A 21,386-nucleotide genomic window follows, 5' to 3' on the forward strand; every position below is an offset into this window, starting at 1 on the left:
ATTTTTTTTTTTTTAAATATAATTAAATTTAAATATTTTAACAAATAATTTGATTTTTATAAAAAAACGGTGGATCAGTGGAGGCACTTGTTTTGGAGCAAATGGTTTTCTACTGAAACCACTTAGAAATCGGAAGATTCGGGATTTATCTGTATATTTATCTATATTATTTTAAATAATTTCTATTAATAAAATATTCTCCCTTGAGTGTATCGTGTCTTGTACGGAAACAAATCTGCTGGAATTCATGGGGATTTCATGATCCTGAAATTCCAATACGGCCATCTATATATTTCGTGATTTGTGCATAAGATTCTGTCTACTTTGAGATTCGTGTACAAAAAAACTTAAATGATTGGATTTGAAATTTCAGAGTTCCTGAAATCCCCAAGGATTTCAGCAGATTTCATTTCGTCTTGTACTCGTAAAAAAGAAAGAAAAAACATCTTCTTCACAGAGTCCAAGGAAACCATAGCATTGCTCCGCGTGGCGACACCGTACAGTTCCTCTTTAATTAAATCTGCCATTAATCCTCTTGCCGCAACACGTAGTCAAAAACCATCACCCGTCCGAATTGGATCACCCCAGGTACCTGACTGAAGCAAATTACAAACGAACGGTTAAAATTAATTTTTTAACTTGGCACGAATCCCAAAACAACCCCCTATAATTTCTACCGGCGTCAGATTTGACTTTGAACCAGATTAGGATTAATCTAAACCGTCCACTTGTAATTTGTTTGAGTCAGGTACCTGGGAGGATATGGATGCCGACCCCTGTTTTATGAATTCATATCCTCTGAGATATCTCAAACTTTGCGTGACTTTATGGAAAATCCCAACCGTTTAAATACGTTCTACACGAATCTCAAAGCACACATAATACTTATCCCCTACACCACCCCCGAATAGGCATCACGCAAAAGTTGAGATATCTCAGAGGATACGCACTTTGCTTTTATGGCATGATCTTTTTATTATATGATCTTATCCATCTCTCTCAAACACACACACACACACACTAACCAAGTAACCATGGAGAAATCGGTTGAAGCAGCAGCAGCAGCAGCTACTCCAAACAATTCCAAAAAGCAACGGCCAGGCCCGTGCGGTTGGCTAAGAGAGCACCGGGTCAGCTCTCTGACCCGTTACAAGCAGCGTCTTGTGGAGGTTCCATACACAGCCACTGTATCTGATACAGCGAATGCTCTCCAGGCAAACCATGTATCGGCCATGGCAGTGGCGGCACCACCTGGCCAGTGGATCGGTGCAGGTGGGTCCATGATCCTTGAATCCGACCCGGCAACAGGGGTGGTTAGAAAGCACTACATTGGCATGGTAACAATGCTTGATATTTTAGTGAATATTGCGGAAGTGTCGAAGGAATTGGATGAGAGCATGGCAGTACCTGTTTCGTCAGTGATTGGTCACTCTTTGGAGGGGCTTAGTCTTTGGACTTTGAATCCAAACACGACGATATTGGATTGCATGGAAACCTTTAGCAAAGGAGTTCACCGTGCACTGGTTCCGATCGAAAGCCAGACCAACAATTCTCTTCCAGCAGTCGAGCTTGTGGAGTCTTCGCCTGGTTACAAAATGCTCTCACAGATGGATGTGATAAGGTTCTTACAGGAACAGGACTCATCTAATGAGCTCAAGGACATCTTATCATCAAGCATTCAAGCATTGGGAGCTATAAATGAAAATATCTTTGCAATTACTAAGAATACAAAAGTTATTGAAGCTATCAAGACTATGAGGGCTGTTTCTCTCACCGCCGTGCCTGTAGTTGATGACGACGGAAAAGAATCACTTCAAGATGTAATACAATATTTTGTTAATTTATTTAAATTCCTACTTAATTAGTTTAATTAATTTTCTTTCTGACTCAAGGTTCTATAAATTTCAGGGAAGAGGCAAGCGAGTTGTTGAAACATTCTCGATCACAGATTTGCGCGATTATCCGATGACCCAATTAAGAAAATGGCTAGATTCAACGGTTACCGAGTTCAAAGAGAAGGTGGTAGCACTGAAAGATGCGCTACCAGAAGGAGGTACTGCTATCACTGATGTTCCAAGGAGCCCCAAGTTGATCACATGTTTCCCGGAGAACAGCCTTGAGGAAGTGATAGAGAAGGTGGTAGAAAACCATGTGCACAGAGTGTGGGTGGTCAACGAGCAATCTTTGTTGCTCGGGCTTGTATCGCTGACCGACATTTTGCATGCTGTAAGAGAGTCAGCTTTGAAGTTGGGATAGAGACATGCAAGACATTGTATCACACTAGATGTCATCAAGTTTTTCTTAATCTGTACCGTATTTAGTTTAGCCGTTTTGTGTCGTTTGGAGTTGGCTTTCAGAAACATTTGTCTAACCTCTTTTGTTGTATATATCTTTCTGTTCTTGTTGCATTCTTTTTATTCTGCTTTATTGTCATCTTAACAAAAAGAAAACAGAATTCCGGGTACTACAAATAAAATGGCAAGCAAGCGACTGTTTTATCTGATAAGAGGATACAGCAGCTGGAGAGGTTTATAAATAGGGATATGAATCATGAGCTAATGATAATAAATAGATCCCCGAGTATCATTATAATTACTTCTGTAAATACGAAAATTCTGTAGATTTATTTCTTTATTTAACGAAATTGATTGGTACGCAATTACTTGCCGCCTAAAAATATCAATAAAATGTCTATATCATTCCGGAACAACTTGAATTTGACCCTGCTTCGAGTCGCAGTCAGCAATTCTATTCATCTAAAAGCTTCAATCAGATAATACTGTCTTTTACGGATAGTGTGCATAACTAGTGACTAGTCAGCTCGCAAAATTTCATAAATAGTTGAAAGAAGTTGGTATAAAATTCCAAGTCCCAAGCCACCCTCCTTACTCCTCGCTGATTTAATCAACAAAACATGGTCGTAACCCCACCCCCCGTCCAGAACACACCGACACACACATCGATGCACAGGTTAAGGTACTTGTTCACATATCGCTTCGTCGCTAACACACAAGAAATACATACAAAGATCTATCTAGAAGTTAACTATTTGAGTTTCAGAAGGCAAAAAGAACTAACAGCAGCTTAAGCTCTACACATACAGGGAGTGAGGGGGTTCTCCCATAGGTCGTAATTCGGAAATGTTCCCTCTGGTAAGCCTGTTCTCGTTTGATGTGTTATTGCCACATCCTCTACGAAAGAAGCCCAGCCCATGTATGGGTCACCGAAGGATTTCGACATCAGGCCCTTGTCAGGCTTGATTGACTTTAGGCGGTGGCCCATGTATCGACGGGCCCCAATGATCAGCTTTGCAAAGTTACCGCCATGCGTCATGACAAACACATCAGATTTCAAGCAGACCAAGAAGTCCAGTGCTGCTAGGCTTGTCACATGCTTTCTGAAATGATCCATGTCCTCTTTGCTTGCTAGATCTTCCTTGGTTACCTAAACCATGATTACAGAAGAAATGTATATTTAAGTGAGCACTAATCTGTTACAAGTCATGTTTATAAAAATTTATTCTACGCTTTAATTACCCATATCCTAATGCTCTATATATTTCCTGCTAACCACAACAGGACTGCAGTCACAACAGAAATGAAAAAGAAAAGAAAAAGACTAGGCGGGATCCGACCATCATAATACTAAAAAATTCAAATTCAAAACCTTTATTCAACCTAATGCGAACTTGTCTAAATGTCACAAAGTTCACATCAGTATAGCACAAGTGTTAGAAAACTATAGTTTATGATAGTGCGGAGAGTATACCAGATTGGGGAACATGTTTCTAAGAGGAGCCATCCTGTTCTTTCCTCCATAAACCTGTCCAGAAGCAACGTATATCTGTGTCTCTCTTGGATACCCCATTGCCCGTAATATGACGGCAACCTCCCCTGGCTCAAGAGGACAGCGACCTTCCTTTCTCTTTTGGAGAGCTAGCGGCCAGAGGTGAGATCCATTCTGCATGCAGATAATTTCTCAAGTGAAAGTCCAATTATTGGGGTGTACTTGGTTTTACTTTTACCAGTAAGATGTCCTGTACAGCTTTAAAATGGCACAGTTTTATTCCACGACAGTACCTTGTACCGACGAGGCCATTCCTTTTGCCTGTAAGCAGCCATCATTGCTTTCTCCTCTCTGGTTCCAACAAAATCACAGAAGGAGAGGCCCACCATTCCCTTCTCAAATCTCAGATGAAGAGCCCTTTTCAGCCAAACAAAGACAAGATAAACATGTCAAGCCTAATAGCAGTTATGTTTGAAGAGGAGTCTAGAAAATAGGAAATAACATGTCTTACATATATGGATTCAAACCACCGGTGCGGTTTCGCATTCTAGCAGCCAGTTTATCTGCCATTTCATCAATATCTGGTAGAAATTTCAGTGCATGATAGTTGACCCTGCACCTTAACCTATTTATCTCAGTAGGAACATTATCATACCTGGGAAGACCAGAATCCAATATTAGGAAGTAAGATAAATTAATAAATCAATGCAGAAATCAAGCTAAAAGCAACGAAGATAATTCACAAACCCTAGTCTGTCAACAAAAGGCTTTAGGGACATTATCTTTTTCTCTTTAACCCTGGGAAGCACATTATCAATGTAGAACTGAGCTGATGCATATTTGGGTATGTTTTTTACTGTGCGCCTGCAGAAAAAGCCATGAGAATAGAAGGTCAATAATATGAAAACTAGGTGACACTGCAATAGAAAAGAGTACATAAAATATTTCGGTACCGAACTTTATGCTGGTGAAAAGCTCAGTCTTTTCTGTAAACCAATCTGGAATGTCCGGAACTATCCGGACATCATCCTTCAAGTAGTTAATGAAATGATCTACATCAAATATGTCTTCAAACTTCCTACACGTTAGAAGAAACATCAGCAAATTATAGGAAATATCACAGGAACAGACCTTATAATAGAACTGTAAGCGGAAGCTGCTGAAGGCAATTCAAAGCATTATAAAAGTTTTCAAATGTACAGTGCATTAATTGGAAGTTTGCGGGTTCACTACAAGTAATGTACTAAACTAACTTTGGTATTTTATGCTATCTTGCGGAATTAGTATTGTCAAACACCTATGCATTACCTAGGAGGAATAAACTGTGGAAAGCACTAGCACAAGGTTGTCATGTCAAGTGCAGCACAGTTAAATGATAAAAACTCAGTAAAAAATAGCAACTTAATATTAGAGGAAGTTGACAACAAAAGTAATGGAGCAACTTACGTTTGATCTTTCCATATTTGATCCTGCTTTAGAACGGGCAAAATAAGAGTTGCATTCATTATTTTGGCGACAGCAACAGCATTACATATCTACATGGAGAAATTTTTAACAATTCATCAAAAGCGATTCTATTAGCATGCAAGTAGTAACAACCAAGGTTAAATTTGACGGGAAAAAAAAGGCTTCTGAGATCCCCAAAGAAGGCCACTGTCAAGATTTTCAAAAAAAAAAAAAAGAGATCCCCAAAGAAGAAAAGGATAAAAGAGAAAGTAGGAACAATAAAATGGAATTAAACAAGATAAATTTAACAGTATAACTGCAAAAACAGAACTTACAGCTATTCTCTGCTGGTTCAGACCTCCCTCGGCATGAATAAATATATAACCTGAGGTGTCATTCTCCGAAGGCACATCTGAAAAAGATAAACATAAGGTATCAGAGGGTTGTGTGTGTGAGTGCGCAACAGAGGGACAGGGATAGAGGCCACAAATCACAAATGGCAATGGTTGCTTTAATTATATGGTCGCATTATTGTGTATTTTGATAATATTCCAAACCAAATGAAAAACTCTTGTGAAGTTCCTAAATTATAGCAGCTAAAATTCATATGGTTACCATGTTGTTTTTACCTTTACTATCTCTTTTGTCAGGAACAATTAGATACAAAAACAAAACCAGTAATGATGATAAAAATAGTGAAAAAGCTAAAGTTGCCTGAAATTTCATTTGGACGACGCTCAGCACATGGCTTCCATGAAGTAGCTGCCGCATGGGGGTTCTCCCATAACGATGTAGGCTCTTTTGTCTTTAAAAAAATATAAGTCTAAGTTAAAAATGTAAAAAGTATCAATACAAAGAAAAAATAGCAGATAAGTACAAGGAACTGACTGGTGGACAGTGAAGAGTAATGCCTTCCTTTTTGCATATGTAAGGTTCACTCTGAAAGAGATCAAATCGATGAAGACATCAGTGGCAACATTAATGAAACAATTTTCTAATCTCAAATTGAAGGTAAAAAAGATACTCAGCCTTGATACAGCAAAACAACTAATAATAATTAAACAATTGCCAACAAATGTACAGAGTTAGCAATTGACACAAAAGCACAATCGACCGGCCTGGAAAGTGAGATCCACCAGAAGAAGATCTATAACGTGAAGGCAATTGGATAGTTGAAGTTTGGTTCATTTCATACGAATTTGAACCAAAAATACTTACCAGATGTTTCCAGATACAAGAAAAATACTTACCAGATGTTTCCAGATACAAGAAAAATACTTACCAGATGTTTCCAGATAGAAGGAATGGAGAGAAGAAGCAGGAAGAAGGTAAAGGAGAGGAAGGCGATCAAAATCCGATAAGAGAAAGAAGCGGAAGGGGATCTCGGATCCTCCAGTGAGAGAAGCGAGCGGAGAGGAGACGGTAGGCTGAGGATAAACGGCGAGGTGGCTCGGTGCGGGTCCTTATCCCGATCCAGGTCGTGATCGGAAGCGGCAACGGAGGAGGGGAGAAAGGGAGTGGCAGCGGCAGCGGAAGCATCTTCTCGTTTCACTGGCGATGAACCTGAGGCGCCACGGCTGCGTTCACCAGAGTACCTTAGCTCCGCCATTGCATCACAATGCAAGTTGATAGTGGGAGTGTGAACAACATCTGTCAAACCAAAATTTAGTCTATTCTCTTCTCTTTTTTTTCTTGTTAGCTTTTCCTTTTTCTTAATTTCCTGTTATTAGTGGATTTTGAATTTTAGTAGATATCGGAATGTTTTGATCGATTTTGTTCTTTTATTAAATTTTTTTTTTATGAATGTTTAATTTGTAATTTGAATTAAATTTAAAGTTAAAATTAAAATATATTTTTTTAATTATAATTGATAATTAAAATTATAGGTTAGAAAATAAAAAATTATCAGTCAGACTATTGTAAAGTATAAGTTAAAATATTTTTTTTTATCGAGTGCTTAATTAGTTAATAAATTTAAATATAATTAGTTCTTTAAATCTAATTCGTATTTTATCTCTCCTCCGACAAAAATTCTGAATCACCCATGATTATAACCCTTATTGAATCCAACTTTCTGTCGAATCAAACTGATACATGATAAATTATTCAAATAAATTAAAATCATAAAATTATTAAACTAAATCATAACATTATTAAACTGAATCATTTTGTATATATCAATGGTTTAAATAGCGTTTATCGTGAAATAGCGTACGGATTAAAAAAAATCGCGCTATGCTCAAATAGCGGCGCTATAGCGCGGAATAGCGCGCTATAGCGGCGCTATTTGAGCATAGCGCCATAGCTTTTTTGGTCGGAAAACGCTATAGCGGCGCTATAGCACGCTATTTAAAACACTGGTATATATAATGTTTGATGTGACTTTAAACTATTAAAATTTGGGACTTTTAACTCGTTTGTATTACTATTTTTAATTTAGTGTTTGCTAAAAAAAAATAACCTATATGATTTGCTGATTTTTTTATTAATAGAAATAATTATAATAATAATTATTATTATAATAAAAAAATATCGAAATAGGAGTAGAATTTGGTGAAATCTCAAAATATAGAAAGAACGGGATGGTTTATCCCATCCGCGAGACGGGATAAACCATCACGTCAAGCTAATTTAATCTTTAATCCGCAAACTCGCTTAATTAAAAAGAAAAAAAAAAAAAAAAGCTGGACGGGATAGTGTATCCCGTCTAGGACCAGTTCATTTAAATAATTTATCAGCAAACAAATATTGGAGATGCAAAACAAAAAATTGAGTTTTGGACGGAATCAACTATCCCATCTGTGGTTTTTTTTTTTAAGGATTAACAAGTTTGTGTAATTAAAAACAAAATTAGCTGGACGTGACGAGCAGGATAAATCATCACGTTCTTCCTATATTTTAAAATTTCATCAAATCCTACCTCTATTTCGATATTATTTTTCTATTAATAAAAAAAACGGATATGATTTGACTCGATCGTGAAACCATCAAACTGAATCATTATACTACTGAATCTGAGCTGAATTATAAGAATATCTTCTCTCACTGTTTAAATTTTTCGATTTTTTATTCGTTTGTATTGATATTTTTGATTCAACAACAATGTAGGTATCGATATATCTCTATTTGTCAATTCCAACTTCTTTAATTTAATGTATAACAAATTAACGTATATTTGACGTCTCTATATTTATTTTTCATAATAACGTATGCATTCACAATAAAACACAAGTGTGTGTTTGTTCATTTAACAAATGAATTAAATATTTCACATCTTATTGATATTTTTGATTTAACAACAATGTAGGTATCGATATGTCTCTATTTGTCAATTCCAACTTCTTTAATTTAATGTATAACAAATTAACGCATATTTGACGTCTCTATATTTATTTTTCATAATAACGTATGCATTCACAATAAAACACAAGTGTGTGTTTGTTCATTTAACAAATGAATTAAATATTTCACATCTTATTGATATTTTTGATTTAACAACAATGTAAGTATCGATATGTCTCTATTTGTCAATTCCAACTTCTTTAATTTAATGTATAACAAATTAACGTATATTTGACGTCTCTATATTTATTTTTCATAATAACGTATGCATTCACAATAGTACTTGGAAAGACCTGATTATCACAAAATATTGTTCTGACCCTTCTCTACATAAATCATTCTTTTGGTTAGCAATAAGTAGACTAGAAGCTTTAGGTCACACTAGTATTAGTTTTGAACCAGGTAGGATTAATTCCACAGTCAAATTCTGGAAAGATATTTGGTACCAACACTGTTCATTAGCTACTAGATTTTATCAAATATATCAACTTTGCACCAATAAAAAAGTCCTATTAGCTCATGTCATTGCATCCCAAGGGACTGTTGTACAGTTTAGGAGAATTTTAGTTGGAACTGATCAAGCTGAATGGCCCCAAATACTATCAATTGTAAACTCCACACGACTTCTTGACTCATTAGACACTTTACTTTGAAGATGGAAAGTTTCAGGGAAGTTCTCCACTCATTCCATTTATAGTTTGCTCAATAATAAGAGAGTTATGACTTCTTACCCTCTCATCTGGTGGACATTACCAGTGCCTCCTAAAATTAGAATTTTTATGTGGCTCACCATGCATCAAAAAATATTGACTAAAGATATTCTAGCTAGGAAAGATTGGGTAGGAAATAAACAGTGCCACTTTTGTACAGCTCAAGAAACCAGAGATCACATGTTCCTTAATTGGTCTTTAGCTCATCAAAGATGATTTTATCTGAGTAAAAGTCAGCATTTTCTATCTCAATGGTCTACTTGAGAGGCTGGGAGGATATCTTTTATCATACTCTTACTCTACCCAAATTTGAATGCATTGGATTGTTAGTGGTACTTAGTGTTATTTGTTGGACAATATGGAAGCATAGAAATGATGTTTGCTTTAATGACATTCAACCCAAATCTGTTAGAACTTTAATTTTTCTGATTAAATCTTTAATTGATTATTGGGTAGGAAAAATAAAGAAGCCAGCATATGAAGCGGCACAAACATGGATGCCAGTAATTGAAGATGCCATTCCCCTTAATGTCATTCCCCCTAACATGGAGATGGTTGCTTATGTGGAACCAGATGACATACTGCCACCTGCAGCCTCTGGTGATCTGACGTTATCCGGATGAAGAATTACTTCACCTTTTTTGTAGTTATTATGCATTTCAACCCAATGTTAAATGGATTATGTTTAGCTTGCTTAGAATACTTTTGGTCCCTAGCCACGAATGTTAGTTGGCTTATCTGCAATTTGTTGGTTGGATTAAGTGTGCAGTTGCTAAACCTCCGGTTAGCATTTATTTTGGTAATGTATCTCAGTCGCTTGACTGAGTTACTGATGTAATTAACTGTTTCAGTAATGAAACGGCTTTATAGCCTCTATTTAAAAAAAAAGTTTCCAAATCCGGTTACACGGAATAATATAATCATATGCTAAATTTGCAGAAACTTTGATAAATGATAACCAATCATCTCTCCCCTCTTTTTTTTTTCTTACTCAGAACCAGTGTTGTAAATAGCGGTATGCGCTTGTCAGACGGACATAGTACCGCCAAACGATTAATCAGGAATAATCGGTCATAATCGAAAAAAATCGACCGATTAATCGGAAAGTTCCTTAACAGTTTGGCCACCACCAACGACTAATCGGCCGATTAATTGATCTAAACGGATGTTTTTTACAACACTGCTCAGAACACATCAAACACCCTGACAAAAAAAATAAAATCATGTGTGACGACCTTGCTAGGTTAAAATTCTATCAAACGGAGTGTTTGGTAGTTTTTGGTGAATTTGAGTGAGATTTGATGGAGTTTGCTGGTTTGCCTTTTGAATTTCTCTGTGGCTAAATATGCAAGCACTTGTCAGTTGTCATGTGATCATAAAATCATGAGAAATGTATATATTAGATTTTTCTGAGAAAAATATGAATTTCGAGCCTTTAAATTCCATTAACAATGTACCGATGATATCCAATTTTACAAAAATTTAGAAAATAAATAACAAAAGAATAATGAGAAAGGAAGTAATTTAAAATGTATATTTCACAATTTTGACAAAACATAGTTCACATTAAAAACTTTGTTTGCATAGAACCAGCTTCCGAACTCATTTTGTCCAGTTCATAAATTTAGCCTTTTATTAAAAACAACAATGAAGAAATTTTAATTAGAAAAAAAGAGATGAGTAGAGAATTCAACTAATATATAAGAAAGTGGCGATGCACTGACTGTGATCGGAAGGAAGGTGGTATGTAACTTCAATTCAATTCAATGGAGATGAATTGAATAGAGATGAGTTGAGATTGAAATTTTTAGATCGGAAACAAAACTATTGCAAGAAGAATTCATTATAGTAGTATTTTAAAGTGGGCAGATAACTTCTTTTATTTACTAAGCATGTCATTAAAGATCTTAGTTAGGGTTTGCTTAACCAATGCAGAAAGAAAGATAGCAGTAGCAGAGAATAGACAAATAGGTAAAAATCGATAAGGAGAACACACTCGTTATCTTATCGGAACTTTTGTCTTTGTCAAAATTTCTTATCTGACTTATCTCGGTAGCGTTGAGAAGAAAGAGAGACTATTTTTTGTTTGTCTTTTTCTCAAAGCAAAAATTTCAGTTAGATTTTATTTAGTCATTTGACCCATCTTCTCAAAGCAAAGTATGGTACTATGGTGCTACGCCAACACTATTACTGCCGCTTAAGCTTAATCAAACAAGAATAATTTATGGTGACATTATTTTACACACAAATATTATACTTGTATAACTTTATGCTCCAGCCAAACGTGAGGTACAAGAGGAAAAAGGCACGCTGGTTGCCAAGCATTAGGATTTATCTTTGTACAGTTGAGCATTACTTAATTCATTAATTGTATACAACGCTTCAAGCTATTCCCTGTTCTTAACGGATTGGCTATAACATATCGAGACTAGCATGCCACAGTTTCTTCCTCACAATCATAACCTTCTCTTTCTCTCCATCGGATGAAAGCGAATCTGCTTTGGGAATCACTTCTTGCGACCAGTCATCCCACCTAAGTGCCTTCAACAAAGTCTTGATGTAATTTATGACAGGAGCCTTGTCTCTGAAAATAACATAACCATGAGGCCTCAAAATTCGATCCATCTCAAGAAGCAGATCCTCAAAGCTGCAGCCTTGCTTTTGTATTTCTGAAAATAGCATCCATGAATGGAGCAGGTCATATGTGCGTGGATATGTAGAGAAAGACTCACACCTGCGTTTTAATTGAAGTTATTAAAATTAACTCAAATCTTAGATCAAAAGAAAATTATATTGTAATGTAATGGAGATGCAAAGAATTAGACATCTTTATGCACCAGTCATGTACTGTTCCGATTAAGCCTCGGTCATATATGATCTTCAGCTTGTTAGATTCGTTGGCTGGGACGATATTCATTACCCAGACATTCATATTCACTAGAGATGCTGCAAAACCGCCTAAGTTTGCATTCATATCCATAATATTCCTAAATGAATTCTTCTGTATCTCCAAACTCATTTGCTTCCAGTATTTTACTCTCCTTGAGCGCCAGATATTCTGCATTTGCCACAGTTCACGACATAATTTACATAAGAGTAAATATGTACAAAAGAAAATTATTATAAACACTCCCTCCCCATTAATAGGCCAGAAATTGACAAAAGATACTAGTCTGATTAAAATATATGCTGGGAATGCCAAGACTTACATTGTCATGGAGGAACTCATCAGAACTGATTCCAAGTTCTTCAAGACGAGGTGGTGGTGTAGTAAGTCTCTTCGGCCAGGGAAGGAGTCCACTTCCCATTGCTCTATCAACTCCTACACCGTCATTTAACATCAAAACTTAGTCCAACCAATATATGAGAGTAAGTATTTCGAATCTATAGATAAAATAAACAATCAAACTAACGTTTCGAGTAAGGAGTGATGCAAGCATTCAGCGGCACATTCCAAGCCGCATCAGGATCATCCCCCTGATCGCACATTGGAGGGAGAGTCCCAATGTTTCTTCTCAAATAGCATCTGTTAGTCAAGGGCTTAACCCAAATAACTGTTTGATCTTGCTTTGACGCAATCTGCCAACACATTCTCTTAGCAAAATCACTCATCTCAGCCCAGATGCGTCTATTTTTCTCATCCAAAGCATAGGCCTCAGGAGAGGAATACACAAAATAACCACCTGGTCTTAGCACCCGATCTAACTCTAGCAGCAAAATGCCATCTCTTTGAAGCCAATCAATCCTGCATGCAAGGAAATTGGCCTTCAGATTTTCGTTACAGTACCAGTTTGTAGATGCTGAATATTCTAATAATTACCACTCAATAGCTATTCTACTTGAGTCATCTACTTGCATGTAATATAACATTTTTTATTTGTCATCCTTTTGCTTCGGCACCAATGAGTTATATTTACTGGCCAGTACTATAAACCTTGCCTGCAACGAGAGCAGTGAGCCATCTCAAAGGAGCGACTTGGATAAGGCAACCGTCTGGTCCCCAGCACACCAAGTGTTGATGCTATGCCTCTCTCTAGTGCGAACTGGATCTGGTTTTCATGCACATCATTTGGAGCAAGAGACATGGCAAGTATGTCATGTAAGAGTAGGTATGCGCCGAAGCTGGCGACCCCACAACCAACATCAAGCACTGTTCTTATGCTCCCTTTGTTGTTCAGTTTGTCTTGTGGGAACCTTAGCATCTGTAGAAATGTATGAAGTATGAATGAAGTCCCAACATATTAGCACTTTGGATATACTTTTTCTGTGTCCTAATAACACTATTTTATTTTCATATACCAATAGTTCTTTCTTTTCTAGGCAGCTTAAAGCCAACAATTACGGTGATAGATATTGGCAACTGGCACCATATCGATCAATTGATGTATGCTATTGATTATTTTTTATTTATATATATATATATATATTGGGCATGCGGAGGAGGTGATTGGAATTTTTTATTTTATTTCCTATGTGTGGTTTTTTCCTTGCATTCGTGAAAATTGCCACAAACAGCTTATGTTGTTTAAATGGAACAAGAATCCTAGTTAACTATGATAGCAATAGCATTGAGAATACAATAAGTTCCAAACTATAAAGTATAAAGAATAATTCAGTTCATGGATGTGAAGAAGTTTAAGCCAAAATTTGTAGGAGGCATCTATGCATGATACATCTGACCTGTTCCATACCTGAGCAATATGCACAATGTACTTATCAGCTCCAAAATGGAAGTGGGTCCCGCCACCAGGGAAATTGATTTTGTCACCATTTACAAGCATCCACCTTTGATCAGACTTCTCAGAAGCAAGGTGAGTGTGTGGTATATTTGACTTCCAGATCTCATCCCGGCTTGCCGGCCACCTTATTGGTACCTTTACTTAAATATAATAGACAACATTAAACCAAGGATTAACACACCATGACTCAAGAGACTAAAAGTTTTTTTGGTTGAGATCTGATACTGTTAGTGATCCAAATAATCTATTTAGCATATGTCATTTATCTTGCTTCCTTGTTCATTTTGTGTTTGGTTGCACCATTTGAGAGTAGTGTAAGATTAGTAGCAGGACTTAAAGAGTCAATTTAGGAGGTATTTAGTTGAATTGTAGCTTGTATGGTACAATAGAGTCAATTGAGTTTAATTTGAGTTTAGCGAAAATCGTGGGTACCGGTGCTTTTAAACTGATTATCCTTGAATTAAGAGTTTAAGACTAAATGCAGATGACAATAATACAAGAGAAATTAAAAGGTGGTTCAAAACTAAACCTTGTAACCAGAAGGGGGTGGAATGAGGCAATTGTACCTCCGCGATTGAGGTGGACAATGCCTCTCATAGTGCTCCATTAGTGAAAGATTAAGCTTTAATCTCATCTGGTAAAGCAGGTTTCTATCAGAACATGGTATCAGCTCTGACAATCTCTTGTCACACACCTGAAATTTTTTTATGAGATGCAAGTATTTATCTCATTAGTTTTTACAAATTGCATTGTTTGCTGCTTTTGACAGAACATGTAAATATCTCCAACAACTATCAATCTAAAAAAAATTAAACTAATTGAAAAGTTCACACATTATGTGCTGCTGGTCACATTTGAATTTCCAATTTTCCATTAACGCATTTAGAAAATTGCAACAACACACACACACACAGTTAGCAATAGAGAAGGAATACAGGGAAGGAGGTGGCAGTGAGGTTAGGCGCGAGCAAGAGCAAGGCACGGCCACCACCTTGTCCAATGACGTGGCGGGAGAGAGGAGCCGTGGTGGGGTCATAGCTGTGAGAAGGACGGAGGCTGGGAGCGAAGGTGGTGCCATAGAAGAGGCAGAGAAGAGAGAGGCAAACTACAGAACCAATCAGTGTATAAGAGAAGAGCCTTCGCCTCAGGCCAAACCCTCGACTCTCCTCCTTCCGTTGTTTCATTTTCTTTTTCTCCCTTCTCTTTTTCTGAGCACTCGACAGTCGACAAGAAGAAGTGAAGAACAGTAGCGGAGTAATGACATGGCGAGGGGGGGCGTGGGGTGTGAAGTGTGAACTGAACCTTGAACCCTGCGCAGCAGGCAGGGGACAAGTTCTACGCTCACCGATGGTCACCACACCGCTCTTACTTACAAGTGGGTCCATAACCCTAAAGTAACCCAAATACGGTTTGAGATAGAATGTACCTAACTCTTTTAATATTCGTGCCAAAACAAATCGGACGGTTATGATCAAAACAAAAAATTTGGGTTACTTTAGAGGATCTGAATTCGGAGTTTCCAAATGTCAGTGCCTCGGTGGTAACTGGAAATGTAATATTGACGCACTTTATTCCTTTGACTTTGACTTTGACTTCATTTACATGCCCTTTCAATATTTTTCTATCTCCCTCAACACTTCAATTTATCATATTTATTCTTTAACTGTTAGAAATAATTTTTATTTAACCATTTAATTTACTACAAGTAAATTCAATCTAAAATTTTCGTTATACTCATCTTCTCTCTTTTTTTCTTTGAATTCTATCTCCGATCTTCTCTCTTGTATGTAAGGATCCAATCAAACTTTTGAACTAAACATAAACACATGTGGAGATCAATCATACAAGAAAATTGCAAAAAATGAGGATTGATCTTATAATACAAAATCATTTTACGAAAAAAAATAAAGATCAATTTGACTCCATTTTCTCTTCTTCCTTCCGTTGATTGCATATTCATTTTGTATTTTTTTTTATTCAGTCTACATGCATCAGACCGATTTTTTATTAATAGAAAAATAAAATAAAAATCGATAACAAGAATGTTTATGGAGCAATTCAAAATTAAAAAAAAATCATGATAGTTCATAACGTTCAAATTATACTATCACAACGTTCAAATTATTTAAGATAATTAAATTTTTAATTAACTGAAGAACGGAAAAAAAGGACTGAACGTTACCGTATATCACATCCAGCAATAATGAGAAAAAAAAAAAAAAAGTCATAGATAAAGTCCCGTTTTGAATTTCATTGAAACATGCGAAGTGAAATTAGGCAAAAACAGATGGATCAATATTTGATGCGAAATGAAGGTACTTATTTCCAAGGATCACAAGTAGAATAAATTAGATTAGCACGAGCTTCATAGGGAGTTCAGCTTGGGTCCGATGCCCATTAGATCCAAAGTGGTTCCAATGGGTTTGCTCACCATCGGATCTGCTTTAGGATTCGCGCTCACACTTTTGTGTATGCTTTAAAATTCGTGCACGCAAATCTTAAAAAAGATATGATGGTGAGCGAACCCATTAGAACCACTTTGAGTCCAATGGGCATTGGACCCAAGCTGAAGTCCTTCATAGGTGCACGCTCCCGAATAATGTTAAAAAACAGATGTGCTCTTTTTTCTTTTTTTTTCATTATTGCTGGACGTGATTTACAATAACGGCCAATTTTTTGTTTTTTGTTTTTTTTTTGTATTTTTAATTAATTACAGAGTTCATTATTGGAATTTAATTATGCATGAATTGTTTTTTGCTGCCACTATTTTTCTTAATTAAAAATAAATGGAATTGGTCATACGTTATTTAAATAGGGAGGACAAATAAGGAAAAAAAATTAAGAGTTGAGAGGCGTATTTTAAAAATTGAAGTGTCAAGACAGAAATAAGAAAATTAAATAGAGTTGAAGGACACAGAAAAGTAACTCTTTTCTTTTTATATGGTGATTCTCTTGTTCAGATAGAACAAAATAAGAAAAATTATTGGTTAATTGAAAAATATTTTATGTTACTTTTTAGAACAATATTTTAGAGAAAGGCGGATATATAAAACTTAATTAATTATAATTTTTCCAAAAGTAATTTTTAATTAAAAACTAGGGTTGTTCTCCACAAAAATAATAGAAAATGAAGAGACGAAATGATATGGTGGGCAGAAAAATAAAAAGGTGATAAAAATGTGTTTATCTTCTCAACACTTTAATTAAAAAAATGACAAAAACGATTAATTTGATGGGTAGAGAAGGTCAATTATTTTTATTCATCATCTTTATAAAATTATGTAACATATCACTTTATATTTTTTTTTCCCTTTTCTCATCTTTCCTCCTCTTTGTTAGCTCCTTCAAGCATGATCCAAGATTATACAGAGAATCAAACTAATAATTTGTAATAATATTATAAGGAGGGATCCACTTACACTCTTTTTTTGTGACACTAAATTACACTCTATATTTTCAAAGTTTTCAAAGTCTAAATAGTCGAACAAACCGCTTAACATGATGAATATATTAAAATGTGCTTGCAGATCAAATTTTACATTTTTAAATTTTTTTTTACTATTTATTAAGTATTTTATAAATTATTGTTTTCAGATCATTAAATTTTTGTACACATCTTAATAAATAGTAAAAAAAAATGAAAAAAAAAAGTGTAAAATTTGATCTACAAGCACATTTTAATATATTCATCGCGTTGAACGGTTTGAATTTACTATTTGAACTTTGAAAATATAGAGTATAATCTGGTATCACCAAAAAAAAAAAAAAAAAAAGTTCAAGTGAATCTCTCCTCTAATATTATATACTATAGTCTTGAACTCCTTATTCCCATAATATATATAGTTATAAAATTAAAGAGAGGATCATAGAGACCAATTTATATAAGTATAACAGTACTTGTAACTTCAGTGTTCATGCAGGTTTGGTCACATCTTCATTTAATTTCTTTCTGTCGAACTTAATGATAAGCCTAAATTTCATATACATTTTTGGTAGAATTTGGTCTCTAAAACTATCCCTCTCTAAAACTATCCCTCTTTATTAGTTTAAAGCCATTTTGTTTAGATATCACACCAAGTTCGAGATACTGCTATATTCTGATGTGTTTTCAGGTATTAGAAGCAAATGAGAACAATTTGGAGCAAGTCCAGACGCAAACAGCTCACTGCCACTTTTTCGCACCATTATTGCGACCCGCAATTCCTATGATTGCGACCCGAAATTTTTTCTCAGCTTCTTATTTTTGGGCTGTTAGAGGCCCAGAAGGGCATATATAGACGGGGGCTCTTGGAGAGAAGAGGGAAGCCGCCATTTTCACACCACACAACAGCTGGGAACGACTCAAGAAGCTAGGTTTTCAGATCTAGGGCGATTTGGAGAGGAAAAGCTTGAGGGAGAAGAGATTTGTGCTTGGATTTGTATTCTCTACTCTATTTTCCTTTCTTTAGGCTTTGGTAACAACTTATTTGTCCCCTTTGTAACTGTTTGTGCCCCTATGAGAGGCTAATCTCCTCTCTAGGGGCGATGGCATGTAAAACTCGAAACTAGGTGCACTCTATTTTACTCGATTTGTGGTTTTTATTGACTATTAGCAATTTACTCTTTTAATGCTTGATTTATACATGGATTGGGTGGTTTAACCTTACTCCTCCGATACATGAATTTAGGGATTTATCCAATGAGTAAAGAATAGGTAATTAGGACGAAGTACTTAACCGAGAAGTCCTAAGTATCCTAAAAGTACGATAATAGCCCGCGAAGTACTTAACCGTGAAGTGTACGCTATTATCAATGACTAAAAATCACTTGTGTTAACTCCCCGATCAAAAAGAGTAAAGAATAGGTTATTAGGACGAAGTACTTAACCGAGAAGTCCGAAGTAACCTAAAGGTAAGATAATAGTCCGCGAAGTACTTAACCGTGAAGTGTACGCTATTATCACCTTAAACAGGATGCCCACGTATGCTTTAGAAACATGAATCGAGTAGATTGAGACCCTAGTGGATAGGAATGCCAAAGCCCCTAGAACTCCTACACTTGAATCAGACCCCAGACATTTATTATTTGCTCTTTTCAATTTAATTAGATTTAAAAACCAACCCAAACTCCGGTAGTCTAGCTTAGTGAATTGGCGAGAACCAGTACTTTACGAGTTGTCCCTGTGGATTCGACACCCGAACTACTACTTGACAAGGTTGTATGCTTGCAACCAAATTAGGTGTATTAGGGTTCATAAATAGCTATAGAAAATCACCATCAAGCTTTTGGCGCCGTTGCCGGGGACAACGGTAAATATTGGTTGTAGCTTTAGTAATTAAGACTAGACATTTTTCTTTTATTCTATATTTTTTTATTTCATTGGGTCACCTTCTTTTTCTCTTGCAGGATTCACTCTGGCCGATAATCCCAATCTTATTTTCTACCAAAGGAAGAGACTACGAGGAACTAGAAGGGTGACTTCTCCAACCCCAATCAGACCTCGGTGACTAGCTTTCGAGGAGCCGAGAATGGCGGAGTACAATGAAACACAGGATCGGCTCTTGTACAAGACGTGGTCCCTCACCCGCCGCATGCATGCTTGGCATTTGGAGCGAGGTGACTACGAGGATGAGGAGATGCCCGCCCAGCCGCCTCGACGTCGCAGCCGCACTCAACAGCACGACCCACAGACGCCTCATGCGCCCCCGCCACACGGGGGGTCAGATTGATTCAACATCCGCAACATTACCATCACCCATTGTAAGATAATCATGTCTCATTTCTTTTTCTTCATGACTAGAATTGGAGCATTGAGGGCAATGCTCGGTTTAAGTTTGGGGGAGGGAAATTGAGATTGTATCTGCATTTGCACGTAGGGTTTGCATGACTTTCATTTGTTTTCTTTTATTTTCTTTTATGTTTTGGTGGATAATTTTGAAAAATCTGAAAAATTTTGAGGAAAAATTTCGAAGGAATTGATCTTGTTTGGGAATAAGGGAAAGTAACAAGGGAAATTGATCGACCATTTCTAAACTAACACACGGTGAATGGAATTGGAGTTAAGGTTTTAAGGTTTGGTACTTTATGATATTCTTGGGATTAAAGGTTTTTGAATTTGGACTTGTCCTACAATTGGAACCGAACCCGCAAAAATCCAAAAATCAATGTGACTAATCAAGAGAGAGTGGTGTAGTAGCCGGTGGATCATGGATCTCATTTGAAACATTTAAATTTTCAATAGAAAAAAAACATTTAAATTTTCTGTTTTAAAAAAAAAAAAAAATCGGGTTCGGTTAACGGTTAAGTGAACCAACGAATCCGGTTAACCACTAACCGGACCCAAACCAAATTTCCGGTTAACGGTTAACCGGACTCTTTTAAAGGGTCTGGTTAACCGTTAACCGGAAATTTGGTCCGGTTAACGGTTAACCGGTTTGGGTAGATTTAAAATTTGACAACCGGTTCGGTTAATTTTTAAAATTCAATTTATATTTTGGATAAAAATAAAAAAATCGGTAACATATCACTTTATATTATTTTTTTTCCCTTTTCTCATCTTTCCTCCTCTTTGTTAGCTCCTTCAAGCATGATCCAAGATTATACAGAGAATCAAACTAATAATTTGTAATAATATTATAAGGAGGGATTCACTTACATTCTTTTTTTTTGTGACACTAAATTACACTCTATATTTTCAAAGTTTTCAAAGTCTAAATAGTCGAACAAACCGCTTAACATGATGAATATATTAAAATGTGCTTGCAGATCAAAGTTTACATTTTTAAAATTTTTTTTACTATTTATTAAGTATTTTATAAATTATTGTTTTCAGATCATTAAATTTTTGTACCCATCTTAATAAATAGTAAAGAAAAATGAAAAAAAAGTGTAAAATTTGATCTACCATATCATATTAATATATTCATCGCGTTGAACGGTTTGAATTTACTATTTGAACTTTGAAAATATAGAGTATAATCTGGTATCACCAAAAAAAAAAAAAAGGTTCAAGTGAATCTCTCCTCTAATATTATATACTATAGTCTTGAACTCCTTATTCCCATAATATATATAGTTATAAAATTAAAGAGAGGATCATAGAGACCAATTTATATAAGTATAACAGTACTTGTAACTTCAGTGTTCATTTAATTTCTTTCTGTCGAATTAAGCGCAGAAAAGCATACGATCGAACTTAATAGAAACTAATAAGACAGTGTTTTCTTCCTTTTTTTCTCTCATGGTTCAGATTGCTCCTAGTCTGAGAGCTAACCTAATTATAGCCTTTTACAACTCAACTAATGCAAAAGAAAAGAAAAAATAATAATCAAATAGCAATTAAGCCTAATAATAGATAAACCGATCGATATTCTTTCTCCCTCAA

The 21,386-nt window shown here is 35.8% G+C and overlaps 3 protein-coding genes across 3 annotated transcripts; 1 reads left to right on the forward strand and 2 right to left on the reverse strand.

The window, feature by feature from the left end:
- Nucleotides 1-994: 994 nt before the first annotated feature.
- Nucleotides 995-2,351, forward strand: LOC144553573 (SNF1-related protein kinase regulatory subunit gamma-like PV42a). Its single transcript, XM_078301797.1, is given in 3 exon segments — nucleotides 995-1,820; nucleotides 1,909-2,244; nucleotides 2,246-2,351. Coding segments are annotated over 3 exon segments (1,161 nt in total). The 5' UTR covers nucleotides 995-1,034; the 3' UTR covers nucleotides 2,285-2,351.
- Nucleotides 2,352-2,662: 311 nt separating this feature from the next.
- Nucleotides 2,663-6,889, reverse strand: LOC144553519 (O-fucosyltransferase family protein). Its single transcript, XM_078301712.1, has 11 exons — nucleotides 6,515-6,889; nucleotides 6,121-6,171; nucleotides 5,947-6,037; nucleotides 5,568-5,644; nucleotides 5,233-5,321; nucleotides 4,745-4,864; nucleotides 4,534-4,650; nucleotides 4,298-4,441; nucleotides 4,080-4,203; nucleotides 3,769-3,960; nucleotides 2,663-3,444 (listed from the first exon to the last, which is right to left on the reverse strand). Exons 1-11 carry the CDS (start codon nucleotides 6,839-6,841, stop codon nucleotides 3,085-3,087), a joined length of 1,692 nt encoding a protein of 563 aa, XP_078157838.1. The 5' UTR covers nucleotides 6,842-6,889; the 3' UTR covers nucleotides 2,663-3,084.
- A 4,723-nt stretch (nucleotides 6,890-11,612) lies between these two features.
- On the reverse strand, nucleotides 11,613-15,323 carry LOC144552583 (putative methyltransferase PMT9). The gene is made up of 8 exons (XM_078300563.1): nucleotides 14,959-15,323; nucleotides 14,553-14,717; nucleotides 13,976-14,158; nucleotides 13,224-13,486; nucleotides 12,698-13,029; nucleotides 12,494-12,606; nucleotides 12,122-12,342; nucleotides 11,613-12,018 (listed from the first exon to the last, which is right to left on the reverse strand). Exons 1-8 carry the CDS (start codon nucleotides 15,205-15,207, stop codon nucleotides 11,697-11,699), a joined length of 1,848 nt encoding a protein of 615 aa, XP_078156689.1. The 5' UTR covers nucleotides 15,208-15,323; the 3' UTR covers nucleotides 11,613-11,696.
- Nucleotides 15,324-21,386: the final 6,063 nt, after the last annotated feature.

This window comes from Carex rostrata, chromosome 4 (assembly GCF_964058835.1).
Source record: "Carex rostrata chromosome 4, lpCarRost1.2, whole genome shotgun sequence".
In the NCBI taxonomy this organism is placed as follows: Eukaryota; Viridiplantae; Streptophyta; class Magnoliopsida; order Poales; family Cyperaceae; genus Carex; species Carex rostrata.